This window comes from Phyllobates terribilis, unplaced genomic scaffold (genome assembly GCF_046119375.1).
Source record: "Phyllobates terribilis strain yellow unplaced genomic scaffold, ASM4611937v1 Scaffold_2__4_contigs__length_985480577, whole genome shotgun sequence".
Lineage (NCBI taxonomy): Eukaryota > Metazoa > Chordata > Amphibia > Anura > Dendrobatidae > Phyllobates > Phyllobates terribilis.
In genome coordinates this window covers 57,227,943-57,247,324 of record NW_027362762.1, presented here as the reverse complement: position 1 = coordinate 57,247,324, position 19,382 = coordinate 57,227,943, and the positions used below count along the sequence as shown (strand labels likewise).

Genomic DNA, 19,382 nt, shown 5'->3' with positions numbered 1-19,382 from the left:
GCTTCATTGCACAATCACAATCACAATGGTGCTTTGTGGGCCAGCGGCGTTAATCTATCCACTTGGTAGACTGGTAACAAAGTATCTAGTGAAGTGTTAGTCATAGCTCTGCCACTGGGATATCGTCATTAGCCAGGAGGTGGCCATGCCCAATGATTCACGACAACAAGGGGCTTTGTCTTTGGGCACAAAGAGTATTTTTGGACAATGCTTGATTACCACAAGCTCTGTAGAAAATGAATAGACACATGATGTAACTATGCTGATCAAAGCTCAGATATATGAATGTCCATTTACACGGTAGATGTTATTCTAGTTCATTATAATATTATCTTAAAGGGACAAATTCATCCTAAATGTGTATTTTCTTACTTTTCAAAATAATTAGGAATGAACTTGGGAGGATCCAGAATAGCAAAATCTCAGAATATCACACTGTAGTCAGAAAAAAAAAATATGAATGGTGATAACAGCAGTGAAGAGTACGTTGATCTTGTAGGAGAAAGTGACCAAACCATTATTTTTGTTTTGTTAGTAAATAGAAGGTTTATGTGACATTGTCATAAAAAGGATGTGAGAATATAACACCCTCCAGCCAAAAGAGTCCATCCATTGAATATTCTTAATCTAATGGTTTATTTGTCTTACATCGTGTTCCAAGTTTCTATCTTAGGGCAGAGACAGACTGACGTATTTCTCGTGCGAGGATCACATCGTAAACCTCGTACTGGCTGTCTGCTCTCCTGACCTGAGCTTGACAGCTGCATAGAAATCCATTATGCTGTTGTGCTCAGATCAGGAGACGTTGCCGGCCAGTCCTTGCACTGCGATGCGATCACCGCGCGAGTTATACGGCAGTCTGTCTCTGCCCTTAGTGTGAGCATTTGGTACTGGTTTCTGGGAAAAGTGTGGAACCTCCTGGGAATAGAGAAATATTTCACTTTTTCTGGTACATTTGGAGGAATCAGATTATAGAAGAATGACAGCAGCAGGGGAAGAGAGTGTTGATGTTGGGAGAAGCAGGGACCTTTCCACTCATATTATTATATTATTGTACTCCGCGTGTGATGGGACAGTTTTATAGATTGGATGAGGATAGAATATCCTGGAGCCACTTTTGCTTGTATTTTCATTTTGAGAGCCATGACTTGCACATTCAACTCATTTTTCATGTGACAGATTAACAGGACAAAACACATTAAAATCGATAAGCTGGAAGAAAAATGTTGGCAGCAAGAGAAGAGTGTTCTGATTTTACAGGAAGCCAGTGACCTGTACATTCTTGTGATTGTAAGGGCGGGCAAAGCAGCATATACCAAGAGCAGTTTAAAAAAGTTGGTTGAGCATCTTGTAGTCAGTCTGCACACTGGACAGCAGGAGAAGAGTATGTTGATCTTGTAGTAATCAGTGACCTGTATGGTCATGCAATTATGTTATTGACAGCAGTATTACATATAATGCTGTAGCATTATATTGAAAACAAGGCAATACTGACTTAAATCCGTATAGTTTATTTATATTATACACACAGAAGTAAAATAGTGTTTTGATTTTGAGAGGAACACTGACCATTTTTTTATATTACTATATTTATTTTGCAGAGCTCTGTTCATGGTAAGGGCAGTTTGAAATGAAACGGGGATGTAAAATTTTGCGTCCAGAATGACCACGAGATTGATGATAGCTGCAGTAGAAGAGTATGATGATTTAGACTGAAGTAGTGACCTGCCTACTTATGTGATGATGGCAGTGAGATCAGTGCTACCTATGTCAGGAGTAGTGTTGTGAAGCTGTCAGAAAAACAACACCACTAAGTCATTTAATCAACCTCTGGAATAATTGCGGCAGCAGGAGAGGAGTGTGTTGCATCTTGTGGGAAGCAGTAACCTGTCCACTCCTAATGTCAGGTGGGCAGGGTCATAATGGAAAAGTGTTACAAAAGCAAGTCTGTGTGATTTTCACGCTGGTGTTGACATCGTTGTCAGGTCCATCACCTACGTGCATGTTTTCACTACGTGTTCCTGTTTGTTTGTGACTTTAGGATGTCACTTGACCTAGATTTTTGTCTTGATATCTACACTTTTTCATTCCGTTTCCTACTTCCAAACCAATATTGGTTTTGTAGATGAGGTTTTACTAACCTGCAATTTATGATGTGAAAGGTTTCAGCCTGGTCTTCATCATCACTGTGACATATCTAAATCATCTTGAGATGAATTTCATGTTGACGTCAATAAGAAATATGGCTATAAAGTTGCTCAGGTTTGTCTGTACAAGATGACACCCAGCCAGCCCATCTGAGCAAAAACAACTAATCCATGGGACTAGAATCGGAAAATGGCACTTTTTACATTATAGCGCCTTCTTAAATGGATTGTCCAAAAATTGGAAAAGCATAAATCCTTTCTTCCAGAAATGATGCGGAAATGTTCTTTTTTTGTCTCTGATATTGCAAACTTGGCGCTATTGAAGCGAGTAGAGCTGAGTTGTAATACCTGACACAACCTGTGGATAGGTGTGGTGCTGTTTTTGAAAAAAGAAAAGATAGCCATGTTTTTTTTTTTTTTGGACAACTCCTTTAAAGATGAATGTGGGAAATAGACTTTAATAAGTTCCACCGAACTTGCACCTTTTCTGTCCTGTGATGAAGCACTTCTCAGCTGCAAGATACCAGATTACCTATAAATCTATTATTTATGTGGGTAATTACTTTTCTGCAAGAAAGTTACCAGATTGCCTATATATCTACAATTTCTGTGTGTACTGTATCTCCACAAGCAAGTTACCAGATTGCTTTTACATCTATTATTCCTGTGTAACCGCATCTCTGCAAGAAAGTCTATATATCTGCTATTCCTGGGTGTAACTCCATCTCTGTAAGCAAGTTACCAGGTTGCCTATGCAATACATCTATTATTCCTGTGTGTAACTTCATCTTTGCAAGAAAGCTACCAGCCTTGCCTACACAATTGCTATTTATGTGTGTGCGACTGCATCTCTGCAAGCAAGTTACAATAATGCATATGCATCTAATATTCCTGTCTCTAACTGCATCTCTGTAAGCAAGTTACCAGGTTGCCTATGCAATACATCTATTATTCCTGTGTGTAACTTCATCTTTGCAAGAAAGCTACCAGACTTGCCTACACAACTACTATTTATGTGTGTGTGACTGCATCTCTGCAAGCAAGTTACAATAATGCATATGCATCTAATATTCCTGTCTCTAACTGCATCTCTACAAGCAAGTTACCAGATTGCCTAAACATCTAATCTGTATTGTTTATAATCACACCTGACTCTGTTTCTTCTGGTGTTTACTGCTTGGCTTCTCTGTCTGTGTCCTGTATACCCTACCTTCCTGGTACATGCTGATCTGCATGCCATCCAAAAAGACCCATTTCACTGCACCATTGCCTCGGGCCGTGATGCTCACCCTGACCTTTATCGTAGACACTCCACCTCACCAAGGGAGCCTCTAGCAGCAACACTCTTCCAAAATATTCTTGGCCATGAAGTTAAGTCCGTATAGTATATTCAGGGAGCCGAAACAATGTGTGAGAGGGTTTGGGCAAAAAGGGGCATGGTCTGTAAAAAGAAGTTATGCTAAAAAAAAAAATGGTACTACAAAATTAAATCCTTCCACACAACAATTTATAAAAGTTGGCAACTTTGGTTTTGGAGGAAAGATGGCCTCAGCACAAACATTTCCTGCCTTAGTATTGGAAGTATTAACTGTCCAGCTACCAGGAAAATGAACAGGGGGGGGATGATACTGATAAACACAAGTGAGAATCTTTTTTTCCAGCTATATTCACATCCTCTGCAATGCAATTATAGAAAACTTTCTATTGCCAAGTCAGTTCTAGTGTGCTGCCAAGGATATTACATCATTTGTGTTCCTAATAGCGTACTGTTCAATTATTCATAGCGGAATGATTTGTAAGACATCATTGTAATATGATAGAAAAGAAATCACAATTACTAAGCTTGGGGATATATTCATTTTCCTAAAGTTTTTACTTGCTTCCAGTTCAGTCTCTTTACAGAGATTTTAAAGGAACACTTAACCTATAAATGGATGATGCTCGCGGTTTGTTATTATGCGGTATCTTCTGGGTGATCCCATATCAGTCTCTTTGGCAGAAATCCTGGAGAGAACACAAAAGTTAGTCTACTGCTGACCAGTTCCATCTTTGGCTAAAGTCACCCCTCCTTAACCAATGGGTGGGCCTTAGTGATCTTTGGTATTACTACAGGCACAGCGGAGGGGGGAGGCTCCTGCTGCAGAAAAATGACTTAAAGCCACACGCAGAGGCATAAAGTTAAAAACTTTCCCTCTTTAAGTAAATAAAATCCAGTGTGCAATAATCCAAATAAATTGACAAGTTCAAGTAGCTTACGTTTTTCGAGAGAAGAGGTAAGTCGTTGCCCAACCCCTCTTGTTGCAATGCAGCGCCGAATGTCAGTGGAGAAGGGGGCTAGTTTTGAACAGCAGAATAAGTGCAATAATATAACACTTCAAACACCTTATAATATATTTTAGTGCCAATGGACAATACATTTATAAGTATGCAGGAAACTCTTAGGCTCCCCCTACTGGTGGCTACTTGCAGACAGAATATTATCAGTTAATTCACTATTTATGGGTTCTTTCTACTGCAGTTTTTATTAAGTTAAAGTGAAGTAAGAAACTTTGGAGAACTTTGCAGGAACTTAATTTGAAGAGTGGCAATCAATAATGGTTTCCACCAGTGATGGGGTATACAGACTTTGAACAATATTCACCAATCGGTTGATACCTTCACAAAGTACTAATCAGGAGATTAGAGTGCCTTGAACAAGTGAATTTCCAGCCAGTTCTTCACACATACTCGGGTGCCTTCCGTTCAGTCTGTCATTGGAGAAGGGGTTCTGCTACCTCCTAAATGGATTCCCCCGATAGCACAGCTGACAACGCCACAGCTTCTGTTCTCACTCTTATACTTTATACTTATCAAATATTATTGCCATAGTGATGCTTAACCAATTCCATACTGCCCATAGACTTTAAACATCTGGTTGGTCCGCACTTTACTCTGCACCGACATTTTAAAACGTCAAGACCGAGTAAATTGCTTGCATGACCTCGTGCAGCTGGTGGGCATGGAATCAGCTCTCAGACACGGCTGGACTCCTCATAGAGAAGGCAGACATGGTTTATTACTGTCTTCCTGATTGCTGCATTCACAACATTGAACAAGCGCCAAGTTTGCAGATTAGGTAGCACTGACATTGCTTCCTCCTGCCATTTCTCCTGTTGCTGCAGCTAATATACCGGCCCTAGTTACAGGGGAAATCATCAATAAAAATAAATGTATTAATATATTAAATTGCCCCCCAAAGGGTCATGTCAAGACATTATGGAGGCCACAGTGTGTGAAATAAATGAAAAAATAAAAACATAAAAAGCAAGATAAAAAAAAAATAAATAAAATGAAACAAAAAAAGGCACCGCCAGTCTGAATTTCTGTTTCTAGCCCTACGCCTATCAAAAAACAGGTCCAATATATAAAAATTATTTATTACAAATATAGGCAATGCAATTTAACGTGTTATTAGCTGCCCTTTGTGCTCATAAAAAAAAATAAGAAAAATAGACACACATTTCCTATTTTTCTTTACATTTTCCCAATTTTTCATACAAAAAATTACTTAAAAATGAAAGGGATCCACGGACAGCATGTATCAAACACTGACTTTATGATTTCAGCGATGTATGCTTTACTCTGAAGTGCCAGATTGGGATCAAGCCGCACTGGAGACTAGTCGGACAAGTGGGTAAGACTCCTCTGGCTTTGTTAATAGGGGTTGTTACGGGGGATGGCGTGCCACGTTTAACGTAGTTTAGCACCTAAATATGGTTGTTAGTATTTGGTAAGTAGATACAAAAGCTCTAAATAACCAGGTTATGCAGGAGTTACAGTCTTCTTGGTGACCATGATGGAAGTGTGTGCACAGAGGATGTAGGTTCCATCCTAGTTCTCTCCTACAAACCCCCTTCCTTGCCGCCCCCTTCCCCCCTGCAATTAGCGTCCAGTGATTTTTGGTGATTGATTCATTTTGACACCGGAATCTCAGTCATTCTGCTCCCGAGCCGCACGTGGCACAGTGATCTTTAAGGTCTCGCCAATAAGAAATGTTTTCCATAGCCTTCAGAAACGAATCTTCTTTTTGCATAAACTCATCTTCTCGTTGGGAATCTGCTCATTTCAGGCTGTTTGGATCATGCCGACTGCTCAGACCGCGGCGTTTTTTCTTTTTTTGAAAGGTTACAAAATTAACCCCCCCGCCCTCTTTGCGCTGCTGCATTTTGGCAGAAGTGCTTGGTAAACCTAGCATGGTCTAGTATCCCAGCTGTGCCGAGCATTGATCACAGCAGCCTCGAGCAGGATTTCTGTCGTCTTGGGCAGGAGAGTTGACTCATTTATTGACGAGGAGCTACGAGCGAGCAGGCGTACGCTGCTGTGCATGCTTTCCACATGGAAGAACTGCTCTAAAAGGACCCTCAACACGGCACAACTCTACAATCAGAAAGTCCAGGTTGTGATGCCCAATATGTCCCTCTCGCTGGTCTTTTCTTAGAGGGCATCAGTCTTCCTGGAGTAGAAAGAACTACCAGAGCTCAAGTTTGTCTCCATAAATTATGTGCGACCCCCACTGTGCTTGCGGTTGGCAGAAACCACCACCAGGATTTTATACAAACGCTCCAAATCTTGCCGGCCACTTACCCATGGGTTCGCCCTACAACAAACCAAGGTCATCCGCTCGTTGGGGCAACGGTCAAAAAAACCCCGTGGAGAAAATGACAGGTTCTTCTAGGGATTGTTACTCCCCGTATTCTTATTCCCAAGGATGGTTCAGCCCTCTCCAAGTAAGTACTGTGGTCTTCTGTTTTAGGTTTCATAGCTTGGGGTTTTTCATGGGGCATGAATGCTTTTGATTAGGTTATGATTCCGCATTAGGGTATGTTCACGACAATTTTTTTTTTACTTGGTTTTGAAAGTCGATACGCTTCAAAATCCCCATCAATGAGTATTCGAAAATCATATGAAGCTATTTCTGCTGTGAATTTTAAAGCAGATCCATTTTGTCAGAGGTTTGAGGAGCAGAAACTCTTCAAAAACCACAAGTTTTGATTGGAGAGTTGGGGTATGTCCATACTGGGTTTTTTTTTTGCTGAGTTTTCAAATTCTCCAATCAAAGCTCATGGTTTTTGAACTTCTTGTGAATTTTGGAGTTTCTGCTCCAAAGATTTCTGAAAAAACTAAAATGCTTTTATAACTAAAATGATAATTTTTCTGTACTGCTCCACGAGAAGACAAATTCAGCTGTGCCGTGTTTGTACAGATGAGGTGAAGCTGACTATCATAGCACACTGCTTATCCTATCTAATTAAGGATTTACTCTTCAAGCTCATTCAATTTGTTTTTTTTTCTTTTAAATATCCATTTATTACACCACGTCTTGGCCAAGTTCATACGAACGTATTTTCGGTCCGAGTGCTGTCCATAAGAAAACTGATAGCACTTGGACCAATGTTATTTAATTGGGCTGTTCGAATTCTGCGCATGAAAAAAAATGCACGATACACTATAATTCTTCCATATCTCGGATGAGACTCACTGGTTTAAGTCTACAGGTGACCCAAAAATATCGGATCCCATACAGATTAACCTTAAAGCATCTGATTTTCACACATATATTTTTTTATATACTAGACTGAGCTTAGCTTTACTGGGGGCAAATTCAGGTACATAGCAATGCATTATCTGTGGGCAGCAGGGTGGCTCAGTGGTTAGCACTCTTGCTTTGCAGCCCTGGGGTCCCGGGATCTATTCACACCAAGGACAACATCTGCAAGGAGTTTGTATGCTCTCCCCATGTTTGCGTGGGTTTCCTCCGGGTTCTCCGGTTTCCTCCCACACTCCAAAGACATACTGATAGGGAATTATGCTCTGAGGGGTTTCAAATAATAAAATATATTAGGTCCTTACTTGTCTGTGCACTGCTTCTTACACAGCTCCCCAGGCCATTGCAGTGGTGTCTGGTTCTGGGATTCCATGGGGGCGATCAGTGACTTATTTCACGCCACCCACTTGACCGAGTCAAGCGAATTATTGGCCTTTGTGCTGGTAGGGAACGACAGAACTGAAGACCAGAGCAGATGACTGGGGAATATAAGGACAAGTGACGATCCAGGACCGGTGTATATAATTGATATTTAATTATTTTAACCTCTTCCCAGCTCTAAAAAAAAAAAGACAAAAAAGTGGTGACCAACTGGCCGTCATTTTGTTGAAGTCATGCAAATCAATTCCCAAATATTTGTGATTTGAAAAATCTGAAAATTTTGAGAAATTGATAACGAAATTGACACTGATTCATTATAGATCGATTCACTCATCTCTAGTTAGAATAATGCAGTGATTTTTTTTTGAGTAAAGATGGGCGGATCTGACGAGATTTGTATGTGGCAAATCACAGATTTTTTACAGGGAAATTTAATTCGCAGCTAAGTTATTCTCTGCAAAAATCAATTTGCAGATATTAACTTAGCTGCAAATTAAATTTCACTGTAAAAATTAATTCTGACTTTACTGCTCACTTGTCCCGCCGTCCGATCCTCCGCACTTCTTCTTTTCCTCCCACTCTAATCCTCTTCACTCCAGGTCAGGATTTCCGGCATGGCTATGCTTCTAAGATCACTGCGTGCCGTGCCGTCACTTGTGAGACGCATGTCTGATGCGCTACTGAGCCGGCTGTCAGTCAGTGCCGGGGCGCGGTTACAGCTGCCGCTCACTATGTAATGAGCTGTGAGTAAAGTCACACTGGCCGCACCTCCATGACTGAAAGCTGGAGGCCGCTGGGAGGAACAAAATTAATTTCCCCACGGTAGGTCAATAGAGTTTGGGGATATGACAGATTCTATTTAAGACGTGAAAAAAATAAGAAATCTTCCTAAAAACACTGAAACATTTCAAAATAATAAAGTTTCTATAATGAGTAATTCTCAAATTCGTTCCCTGAAAAATATTGTTTTTCCTAAAAATATTAGATCTATAAATTCTTATAGCAGCTGCTGATCCTACTATATATGGAGACAGGATGTTGCAACCATTTTCAGACATTTTTAGAGCTGCGGGGGTTGTTTTTGGTCTCATCTATATCCCATATTAGCTACTGACCTTCCTTAAAATGTACCCGTCATTTCAGGTGACTGTTTAGAATAGGCTGTCGTGTGTGTACTTGAGGAATAACAATATTTCTGGCCAAGGTACAACTTGCATTTTGCATTCTTTTCAACAGTTTATTCTTCTGCAGACTTTGCTTCTATTTTTCAGTTGTCTCTGAGCTGGTGGATGGAGATGAGCTATTATGATGTCTCCCATACACAGCACACACAGAGAAGAGGGATTCCTGCTCTCTCTGGAAAAATAATTATTTATTTTACTCTCTCATAGAGTGGCATTAATTTCCACAGAGCTTTGTAGACATCATAATTTTATTTATATAACATATTCTTCAGCGTTTTACTATGTAGCACTTGTTTGGCAGCAGCAGCATGGAGGACATTATACAACAGTACTGAGCAGTGTAGCTGTGAATCCTGTTATGGGGTGAGATAAAGCACTTACTAAAAAGCTGCAGCAGGATTTGCCTGTTTCTCTGCCTCTGCCTGTTCGCTCTCTCTTTGCTCTTTCCTCCCTTTTCCTGTAATCTGTGGGCTGGCAGTTTATTTTATTTTCAGCAAGACAGATTTTATTGTTTTCAGGATGAATGATGAGTTCATGGAAGGGGAAATAAAGTGTCTCATAAGTGGAGAAAGAAGCAGAATTCTACGATAAGAAATATTACAAAGTATCTTATATTCACCAGTACTATTGATTTAAGCAGTTTGTTGAAATTTAAGTAATTTATATATTTTAGTCACTGTCCTTTAAGCCGTTGTCCCTATCGTTTTATTGTGGTAATTATTAATGTGCAGTTTTTTATCCTAAGAGCAGCAAATACTCTTATTCTCTTGATTCATTCATAATAGAAAAATAGAGAAAGCAATAAGGAAAAACAGAGGAGTAAACAACCCCTAAAATACAAATGAAACTGTATAGTACTTTAGAGGGAACCCTGAGACACATCAGTAGAGTACAGGGTTCATTTTTATTTGTCTTTATGAGGATTGATTATTATTATGTCACTTTTACCATTAGATTTGTTAGCACTGAGTCAACTACACATGTAGTGATGAGCGAGTATGTTCTATTAACCCTTTTGCCGAGTATGCTCGGGCCGAGCTCTGAGTATTTATAGCTGCTCGGTGTTATGTTTGAATCGCTCCTGTGTGCATGATTTGTGACTGTTTGACAGCTTTAGTACATGTGAGGAATGTCTATTTCTTACACATTCCTCACATGTATTAAAGCTGTCAAACAGTTGCAAATCATGCATACGGGAGCGATTCAAACATAACACCGAGCAGCTATAAATACTCGGAGCTCGCCCGAGCATACTTGGCGAAAGGGTTAACAAAACATACTCGCTCATCACTAATGACTTATCTTTTGGGGATTTTATTTGCTGTTTGTGTACTTAATCACAAGCAACAGACAGAACATACTGTCGGAATATATTTACTGGGGTGTTTAAAAGTTTGTGAACCCTTCAGAATTTTCTATGATTCTGCATAAATTTAACCTAAAACTACATCAGATTTTCACTCAAGTCCTAAAGACATAAAAGAACCAAATCTAACAAGTGAGTAAAAAGATATAAGAAGACCCCCTTCATTTTTATTGAAGAAAATTATCCAATATCTCATGTCTGCCAGGGGCAAAAGTATGTGAACCTTAGCTTTCAGTATTCGGTGTGATCTCCTTGTGCAGCAATGTTTTCAGCAATTGTTGATTAGTCCTGGCACTTCGGCTTGGCGGAATTTTAGCCCATTCCTTCCTATAAAACAGTTTCACCTCTGGTATGTTAACAGGTTTTCTCCCATGAACTGTTCACTCCAGGTCCTTCAACAACATCTCTAGAGGATAAATTCTGGACTGTGACTGGGCCAGTAAAAAGCTTTAACTTTATTTTTCCGTAACCTTTTTTTGTAGAACGACTAGTGGCTTTGGGTCGTTGTTTTGCTGTGTGACCCATGTTCTCTTGAGATTCAGCTCATGGACAGTTGTTCTGACATTTTCCTTTAGAATTTGCTGGTATAATTCAAAACTCATTGTTTCATCATTGTCCTGACCCTTATGCAGCAAAGCAAGTCCAAACCATGTTTCACAAATGGTATGAGTATGTTTTATGATGTAATGAATTATTTTTCTTTGTCCAATCATAACGTTTTTGTCCAATCCACTACATTTTTTTCCAATAGCCTTCAGGCCTTCAGGCTTGTCCAGGTGATCTTGAGCAAACTGCAGAGGGGCAACAATGTTGTTTTTGGAGAGAACTTGCCTCCTTTGTGTAATCCTGCCATGCACACCATTGTTGTTCAGTTTCCTACTGATGGTGGAAGATTAGCACTATCTATTGTGAAAGAGGCCTTTAGTTGCTAAGGTTTTACCTTGGGTTTCTTTGTGACCTCGCTTTGCTATTGGACTGATCTTTGTTGGTCAACCACTTTTTTGAGGTTAATGATGATCTTGAATTTTCTACATTTGTACACAATCTGACTGTGGATTGGTGGAGTCCAAGCTCTTTACAGATGGTTTTGTAATCATTTCCATCCTGATGAGATGATGTCCTATGTGTGTGCATGTTTTTTGATTTTCTTTTTTTCCCATTGGACTACCTGAAATAAAACAGGTCACCCACTCACCTAACTGTCAATCCATTGATTGCAAACACCAGACGAATTTTACCTTCAAATTATCTCATAATCCTAAAACTGATATTCGATGATTTTCTTCAATAAAAATAATTACAAAGTCTAATATTCTTGACTTATTTGTTTGATTTGGATCTTTATCTACCTTTAGGACTTGTGTGGAAATATGATGCAGTTTTCACATAGATCAGAGATGTCAAACTCAAACACCCAGAGGGCCAAAATGAAAAATTTGGACAAAGTCGCGGGCCAACCAGTACACAGTATTATGGGCCCCACATAGTTCTCAATACAGAATGATGGGCCCCACACAGTCCTCCATACAGTATAATCAGCCCTCCATAGCCCTCCATACAAAATAATGGGCCTCAGATAGTTCTCCATACAGTAGAATGGGACCCACATAGTCCTTCATACAGAATAATGGGCCCCACATAGTCCTCCATACAGAATAATAGTCCCACATAGTCCTCCATACAGAATAATGGGCCCCACACAGTCCTCCATACAGTATAATGGGCCCCACATAGTCCTCTATACAGAATAATGGGCCCCACATAGTCATCCGTACAGAATAATGGGCTCCACATAGTCCTCCATACAGTATAATCCGCCCTCCATAGCCCTCCATACAGAATAATGGGCCTCAGATAGTTCTCCATACAGTAGAATGGGCCCCACAAAGTCCTCCATACAGTATAATGGCCCCACATAGTCCTTCATACAGAATAATGGCCCCACATAGTCCTCTATACAGTCTAATGGGCCCCACATAGTCCTCCATACAGTATAATGGCCCCACATAATCCTCCATACAGAATAATGGGCCCCACAGAGTCCTCCATACAGTATAATGGGCCCCACATAGTCATCCATACAGAATAATGGGCCCCACAGAGTCATCCGTACAGAATAATGGGCCCCACATAGTCCTCCATACAGAATAATGGGCCCCACAGAGTCCTCTATACAGTATAATGGGCCCCACATAGTCATCCATACAGAATAATGGGCCCCACATAGTCCTCCATACAGAATAACGGGCACCACATAGTCATCCATACAGAATAATGGGGCCACATAGTCCTCCATACAGTATAATGGGCACCACATAGTCCTCCATACAGAATAATGGCCCCACATAGTCCTCCATACAGAATAATGGGCCCCACAGAGTCCTCCATACAGTATAATGGGCCCACAGAGTCCTCTATACAGTATAATGGGCCCCACAGAGTCATCCATACAGAATAATGGGCCCCACAGAGTCCTCCATACAGTATAATGGGCCCCACATAGTCATCCATACAGAATAATGGGCCCCACATAGTCCTCCATACAGAATAACGGGCACCACATAGTCATCCATACAGAATAATGGGGCCACATAGTCCTCCATACAGTATAATGGGCACCACATAGTCCTCCATACAGAATAACGGGCACCACATAGTCATCCATACAGAATAATGGGGCCACATAGTCCTCCATACAGTATAATGGGCACCACATAGTCCTCCATACAGAATAATGGCCCCACATAGTCCTCCATACAGAATAATGGGCACCACATAGTCATCCATACAGAATAATGTGGCCACATAGTCATCCATACAGAATAATGGGCCCCACAGAGTCCTCCATACAGTATAATGTGCCCCACACAGTCCTCTATACAGTACAATGGGCCCCACATAGTCATCCATACAGAATAATGGGCCCCACAGAGTCCTCCATACAGTATAATGGGCACCACATAGTCATCCATACAGAATAATGGGCCCCACATAGTCCTCCATACAGAATAATGGGGCCACATAGTCCTCCATACAGTATAATGGGCACCACATAGTCCTCCATACAGAATAATGGGGCCACATAGTCCTCCATACAGTATAATGGGCACCACATAGTCCTCCATACAGAATAACGGGCACCACATAGTCATCCATACAGAATAATGGGGCCACATAGTCCTCCATACAGTATAATGGGCACCACATAGTCCTCCATACAGAATAATGGCCCCACATAGTCCTCCATACAGAATAATGGGCACCACATAGTCATCCATACAGAATAATGCGGCCACATAGTCATCCATACAGAATAATGGGCCCCACAGAGTCCTCCATACAGTATAATGTGCCCCACACAGTCCTCTATACAGTATAATGGGCCCCACATAGTCATCCATACAGAATAATGGGCCCCACAGAGTCCTCCATACAGTATAATGGGCACCACATAGTCATCCATACAGAATAATGGGCCCCACATAGTCCTCCATACAGAATAATGGGCACCACATAGTCATCCATACAGAATAATGGGGCCACATAGTCATCCATACAGAATAATGGGCACCAGATAGTCCTCCATACAGAATAATGGGGCCACATAGTCGTCCATATAGTATAATGGGCACCACATAGTCCTCCATACAGAATAATAGGCCCCACATAGTCCTCCATACAGAATAATGAGGTCACATAGTCCTCCATACAGTATAATGGGCAACACATAGTCCTCCATACAGAATAATGGGCCCCACATAGTCCTCCATACAGAATAATGGGCACCACATAGTCCTCCATACAGAATAATGGGGCCACATAGTCCTCCATACAGAATAATGGGCACTACATAGTCCTCCATTCAGAATAATGGGCCCCACACAGTCCTTCATACAGAATAATGGGCCCCACATAGTCATCCATACAGAATAATGGGCCCCACATAGTCATCCATACAGAATAATAGCCCCACATAGTCCTCCATACAGAATAATGGGCCCCACATAGTTCTCCATACAGAATAATGGGCCCCACATAGTCCTCCATACAGAATAATGGGCACCACATAGTCCTCCATACAGTATAATGGCCCCACATAGTCCTCCATGCAGAATAATGGGTCCCACATAGTCATCCATTCAGAATAATAGCCTCACATAGTCCTCCATACAGAATAATGGGCCCCACATAGTTCTCCATACAGAATAATGGGCCCCACATAGTCCTCCATACAGAATAATGGGCACCACATAGTCCTCCATACAGAATAATGGGCCCCACATAGTAATCCATACAGAATAATGAGCCCCACATAGTCCTCCATACAGTATAATGGCCCCACATAGTCCTCCATACAGAATAATGGGGCCACATAGTCATCCACACAGAATAATGGGCACCACAGAGTCCTCCATACAGAATAATGGGCACCACATAGTCCTCCATTCAGAATAATGGGCCCCACACAGTCCTTCATACAGAATAATGGGCCCCACATAGTCCTCCATACAGAATAATGGGGCCCACATAGTCCTCCATACAGAATAATGGGCCCCACATAGTCATCCATACAGAATAATGGGCCCCACATAGTCCTCCATACAGAATAATGGGCACCACATAGTCCTCCATACAGAATAATGGGCACCACATAATCCTCCATACAGAATGATGGCCACACATAGTCCTCCATACAGTATACAGGGCCATACATAGTCCTCCATACAGAATAATGGGCTCCACAGAGTCCTCCATACAGTATACAGGGCCATACATAGTCCTCCATACAGAATAATGGGCCCCACATAGTCCTCCATACAGAATAATGGGCCCCACATAGTCCTCCATACAGAATAATGACCCCACATAGTCCTCCATGCAGAATAATGGCTCCACATCGTCCTCCATACAGTATAATGGGCCCCACATAGTCGTCCGTACAGAATAATGGGCCGCACATAGTCCTCCATGCAGTATAATGGGCCCACATAGTCCTCCATACAGAATAATGGGCCGCACATAGTCCTCCATGCAGTATAATGGGCCCACATAGTCCTCCATACAGAATAATGGGCCGCACATAGCCCTCCATACAGTATAATGGCCCCACATAGTTGTCCGTACAGAATAATGGGCCGCACATAGTCTTCCATGAAGAATAATGGCCCCACATAGTGGTGGTGATGCTGGTGTCGTGGGTCAAATAAAACCACCTTGCGGGCCAGATTTGGCCCCCGGGCGATAGTTTGGCACATTGTGACCTGCTCTCCTTTACAACACTGGGGTGAATTCTTCACCCCTGGGAACATTTTCATCTGTCTTTAATGTTTTCTACTTGTGAATAATATTTTTCACTGTAGATTGATGGAGTCCAAATTGTTTGGAAATAGCCTTAAACATTTCCTAGATTGCTGGGCAGCAATAATTGCTTGTCTGAGATTGTCTTTCCTCCTTAGAATTCTGTTAACAAATGCCTGTATGCTCCAGACCAGCAAATCGACAGAACTTCTGCTCTTATCAATAGTTACACTTGCTGAGTTAATCAAGTAAATTTGATTAGCAGCACCTTGCTGTACCCTTTTAATTCGTATGGAAGCAGAAAGGTCGTCCTTAATGAGGTTGCCCACAACTTTAGAATTGATGACCTATCCTTATCTTATCCTTGTCTGATTGGTTGGGGTCCGACTCCAGCACCCCCCGCCGATCAGCTGTTATCAGTACTCACTTGCAGAGCTGCTCCGTCTCCTGATAGTGGCTGAGGCAAGGTACTGCACATACACCTCTTATTTAAATCTATAGGAGGCGAATGTGTAGTAGCCTGCGGCCGCCATTTCCGTTAGTTGGCCAACTCCACAAGTGAGCATTTCCACCGCTGACAGCTGATCTATATTCTATGACTCTTTGTCTAATCAAATGCATTTTTCTATATTTCTAGGCCAGTCCTGCACCCATCATTGTGAACACCGATACTCTGGATACAATCCCTTATGTTAGCTACACCCCATTCCATGAAAACGCGGTAAGAAACTCTGTTTACTGTATTCACATCATCCTTATACATTATGCTAATAAAATATTAGATTATCCATAGTTCTGTGTCATAAAACCAAACTGTCCGTAAACCGTAAATGTACAAGGAGATTATTTATTCTCAGGACAATAATAACAATTATGTGATTTACATCAAGATACTAATGAAGACTCAGCAACTGCTGTCAAATAACAGTTCAGATCTATATTTTTGTCAATAAAATGTAGTATTATAGTAAATATAGTAACTATATTCTAGTACGTAGGGGCAAGTATTATAGTAGTTATATTCTTGTACATAGGGGGCAGTATTATAGTAGTTATATTCTTGTACATAGAGACAGTATTATAGTAGTTATATTCTTGTACATAGGAGCAGTATTATAGTAGTTATATTCTTGTACATAGGGGCAAGTATTATAGTAGTTATATTCTTGTACATAGGGGGCAGTATTATAGTAGTTATATTCTTGTACATAGGAGCAGTATTATAGTAGTTATATTCTTGTACATAGGAGCAGTATTATAGTAGTTATATTCTTGTACATAGGGGGCAGTATTATAGCAGTTATATTCTTGTACATAGGGGACAGTATTATAGTAGTTATATTCTTGTACATAGGGGGCAGTATTATAGTAGTTATATTCCTGTACATAGGGGGCAGTATTATAGTAGTTATATTCTTGTACTGTACATAGGGGGCAGTATTATAGTAGTTATATTCTTGTACATAGGAGCAGTATTATAGTAGTTATATTCTTGTACATAGGACCAGTATTATAGTAGTTATATTCTTGTATATAGGACCAGTATTATGGTAGTTATATTCTTGTACATAGGGGCAGTATTATAGTAGTTATATTCTTGTATATAGGAGCAGTATTATAGTAGTTTTATTCGTGTACATAGTGGCAGTATTATAGTAGTTATATTCTTGTACATAGAGGCAGGGTTAGAGTAGTTATATTCTTGTACATAGGAGCAGTATTATAGTAGTTATATTCTTGTATATAGGGGGCAGTATTTTAGTAGTTATATTCTTGTACATAGGGGCAGTATTATAGTAGTTATATTCTTGTACATAGGAGCAGTATTATAGTAGTTTTATTCGTGTACATAGTGGCAGTATTATAGTAGTTATATTCTTGTACATAGGAGCAGTATTATAGTAGTTATATTCTTGTACATAGGGGGCAGTATTATAGTAGTTATATTCTTGTACATAGGAGCAGTATTATAGTAGTTATATTCTTGTACATAGGAGCAGTATTATAGTAGTTATATTCTTGTACATAGGGGGCAGTATTATAGTAGTTATATTCTTGTACATAGGAGCAGTATTATAGTAGTTATATTCTTGTACATAGGAGCAGTATTATAGTAGTTATATTCTTGTACATAGGAGCAGTATTATAGTAGTTATATTCTTGTACATAGGAGCAGTATTATAGTAGTTATATTCTTGTACATAGGAGCAGTATTATAGCAGTTATATTCTTGTACATAGGAGCAGTATTATAGTAGTTATATTCTTGTACATAGGAGCAGTATTATAGTAGTTATATTCTTGTACATAGGGGGCAGTATTATAGTAGTTATATTCTTGTACATAGGGGCAGTATTATAGTAGTTATATTCTTGTACATAGGGGCAGTATTATAGTAGTTATATTCTTGTACATAGTGGCAGGGTTAAAGTAGTTATATTCTTGTACATAGGAGCAGTATTATAGTAGTTATACTCTTGTACATAGGAGCAGTATTATAGTAGTTATATTCTTGTACATAGGGGCAGTATTATAGCAGTTATATTCTTGTATATAGGATCAGTATTATAGTAGTTATATTCTTGTATATAGGAGCAGTATTATAGTAATTATATTCTTGTACATAGGGGCAGTATTATAGTAGTTATATTCTTGTACATAGGGGCAGTATTATAGTAGCTATATTCTTGTACATAGGGGCAGTATTATAGTAGTTATATTCTTGTACATAGGGGGCAGTATTATAGTAGTTATATTCTTGTACATAGGGGGCAGTATTATAGTAGTTATATTCTTTTACATAGGGACAGTATTATAGTAGTTATATTCTTGTACATAGGAGCAGTGTTATAGTAGGAATTTTGGGGTTTGTATCTATCCGATATTTATGTTATGTAGATTTTCAGCGTAGAAGTGAAGGGACAGATGTGACACACTCACTCAATTCCCTGTAGAACCACTACAATCCCTCCAGTTGAATAACGTTCTGACAGATGATGCTATACCCGCCATATTTGGTCTCTATGTAATGGTAAAAACATGATAAAATAATATGACAGTAGTGTCTAGTGCCCTCTTGTACATAAAAGCAGTACTATAGTAGTTATATTCTTGTACATAGGAGGCAGTATTATAGTAGTTATATTCTTGTACATAGGGGGCAGTATTATAGTAGTTATATTCTTGTACATAGGAGCAGTATTATAGTAGTTATATTCTTGTACATAGGGGCAGTATTATAGTAGTTATATTCTTGTACATAGGGGCAGTATTATAGTAGTTATATTCTTGTACATAGGGGGCAGTATTATAGTAGTTATATTCTTGTACATAGGAGCAGTATTATAGTAGTTATATTCCTGTACATAGGAGCAGTATTATAGTAGTTATATTCTTGTACATAGGAGCAGTATTATAGTAGTT

General features: G+C 40.0%; 1 protein-coding gene across 9 annotated transcripts in view; it reads left to right on the top strand.

Annotated features, from left to right (window-relative positions):
* DLG2 (discs large MAGUK scaffold protein 2) overlaps window positions 1–19,382 on the top strand; it is a 1,666,258-nt gene that overhangs the window by 1,017,406 nt on the left and 629,470 nt on the right. For all 9 annotated transcript variants that reach the window (XM_073661710.1, XM_073661711.1, XM_073661715.1 and 6 more), the window contains one exon: window positions 16,598–16,681. In XM_073661710.1, coding sequence (XP_073517811.1) covers window positions 16,598–16,681 — 84 coding nt within the window. The remainder of the gene's footprint in view (window positions 1–16,597; window positions 16,682–19,382) is intronic.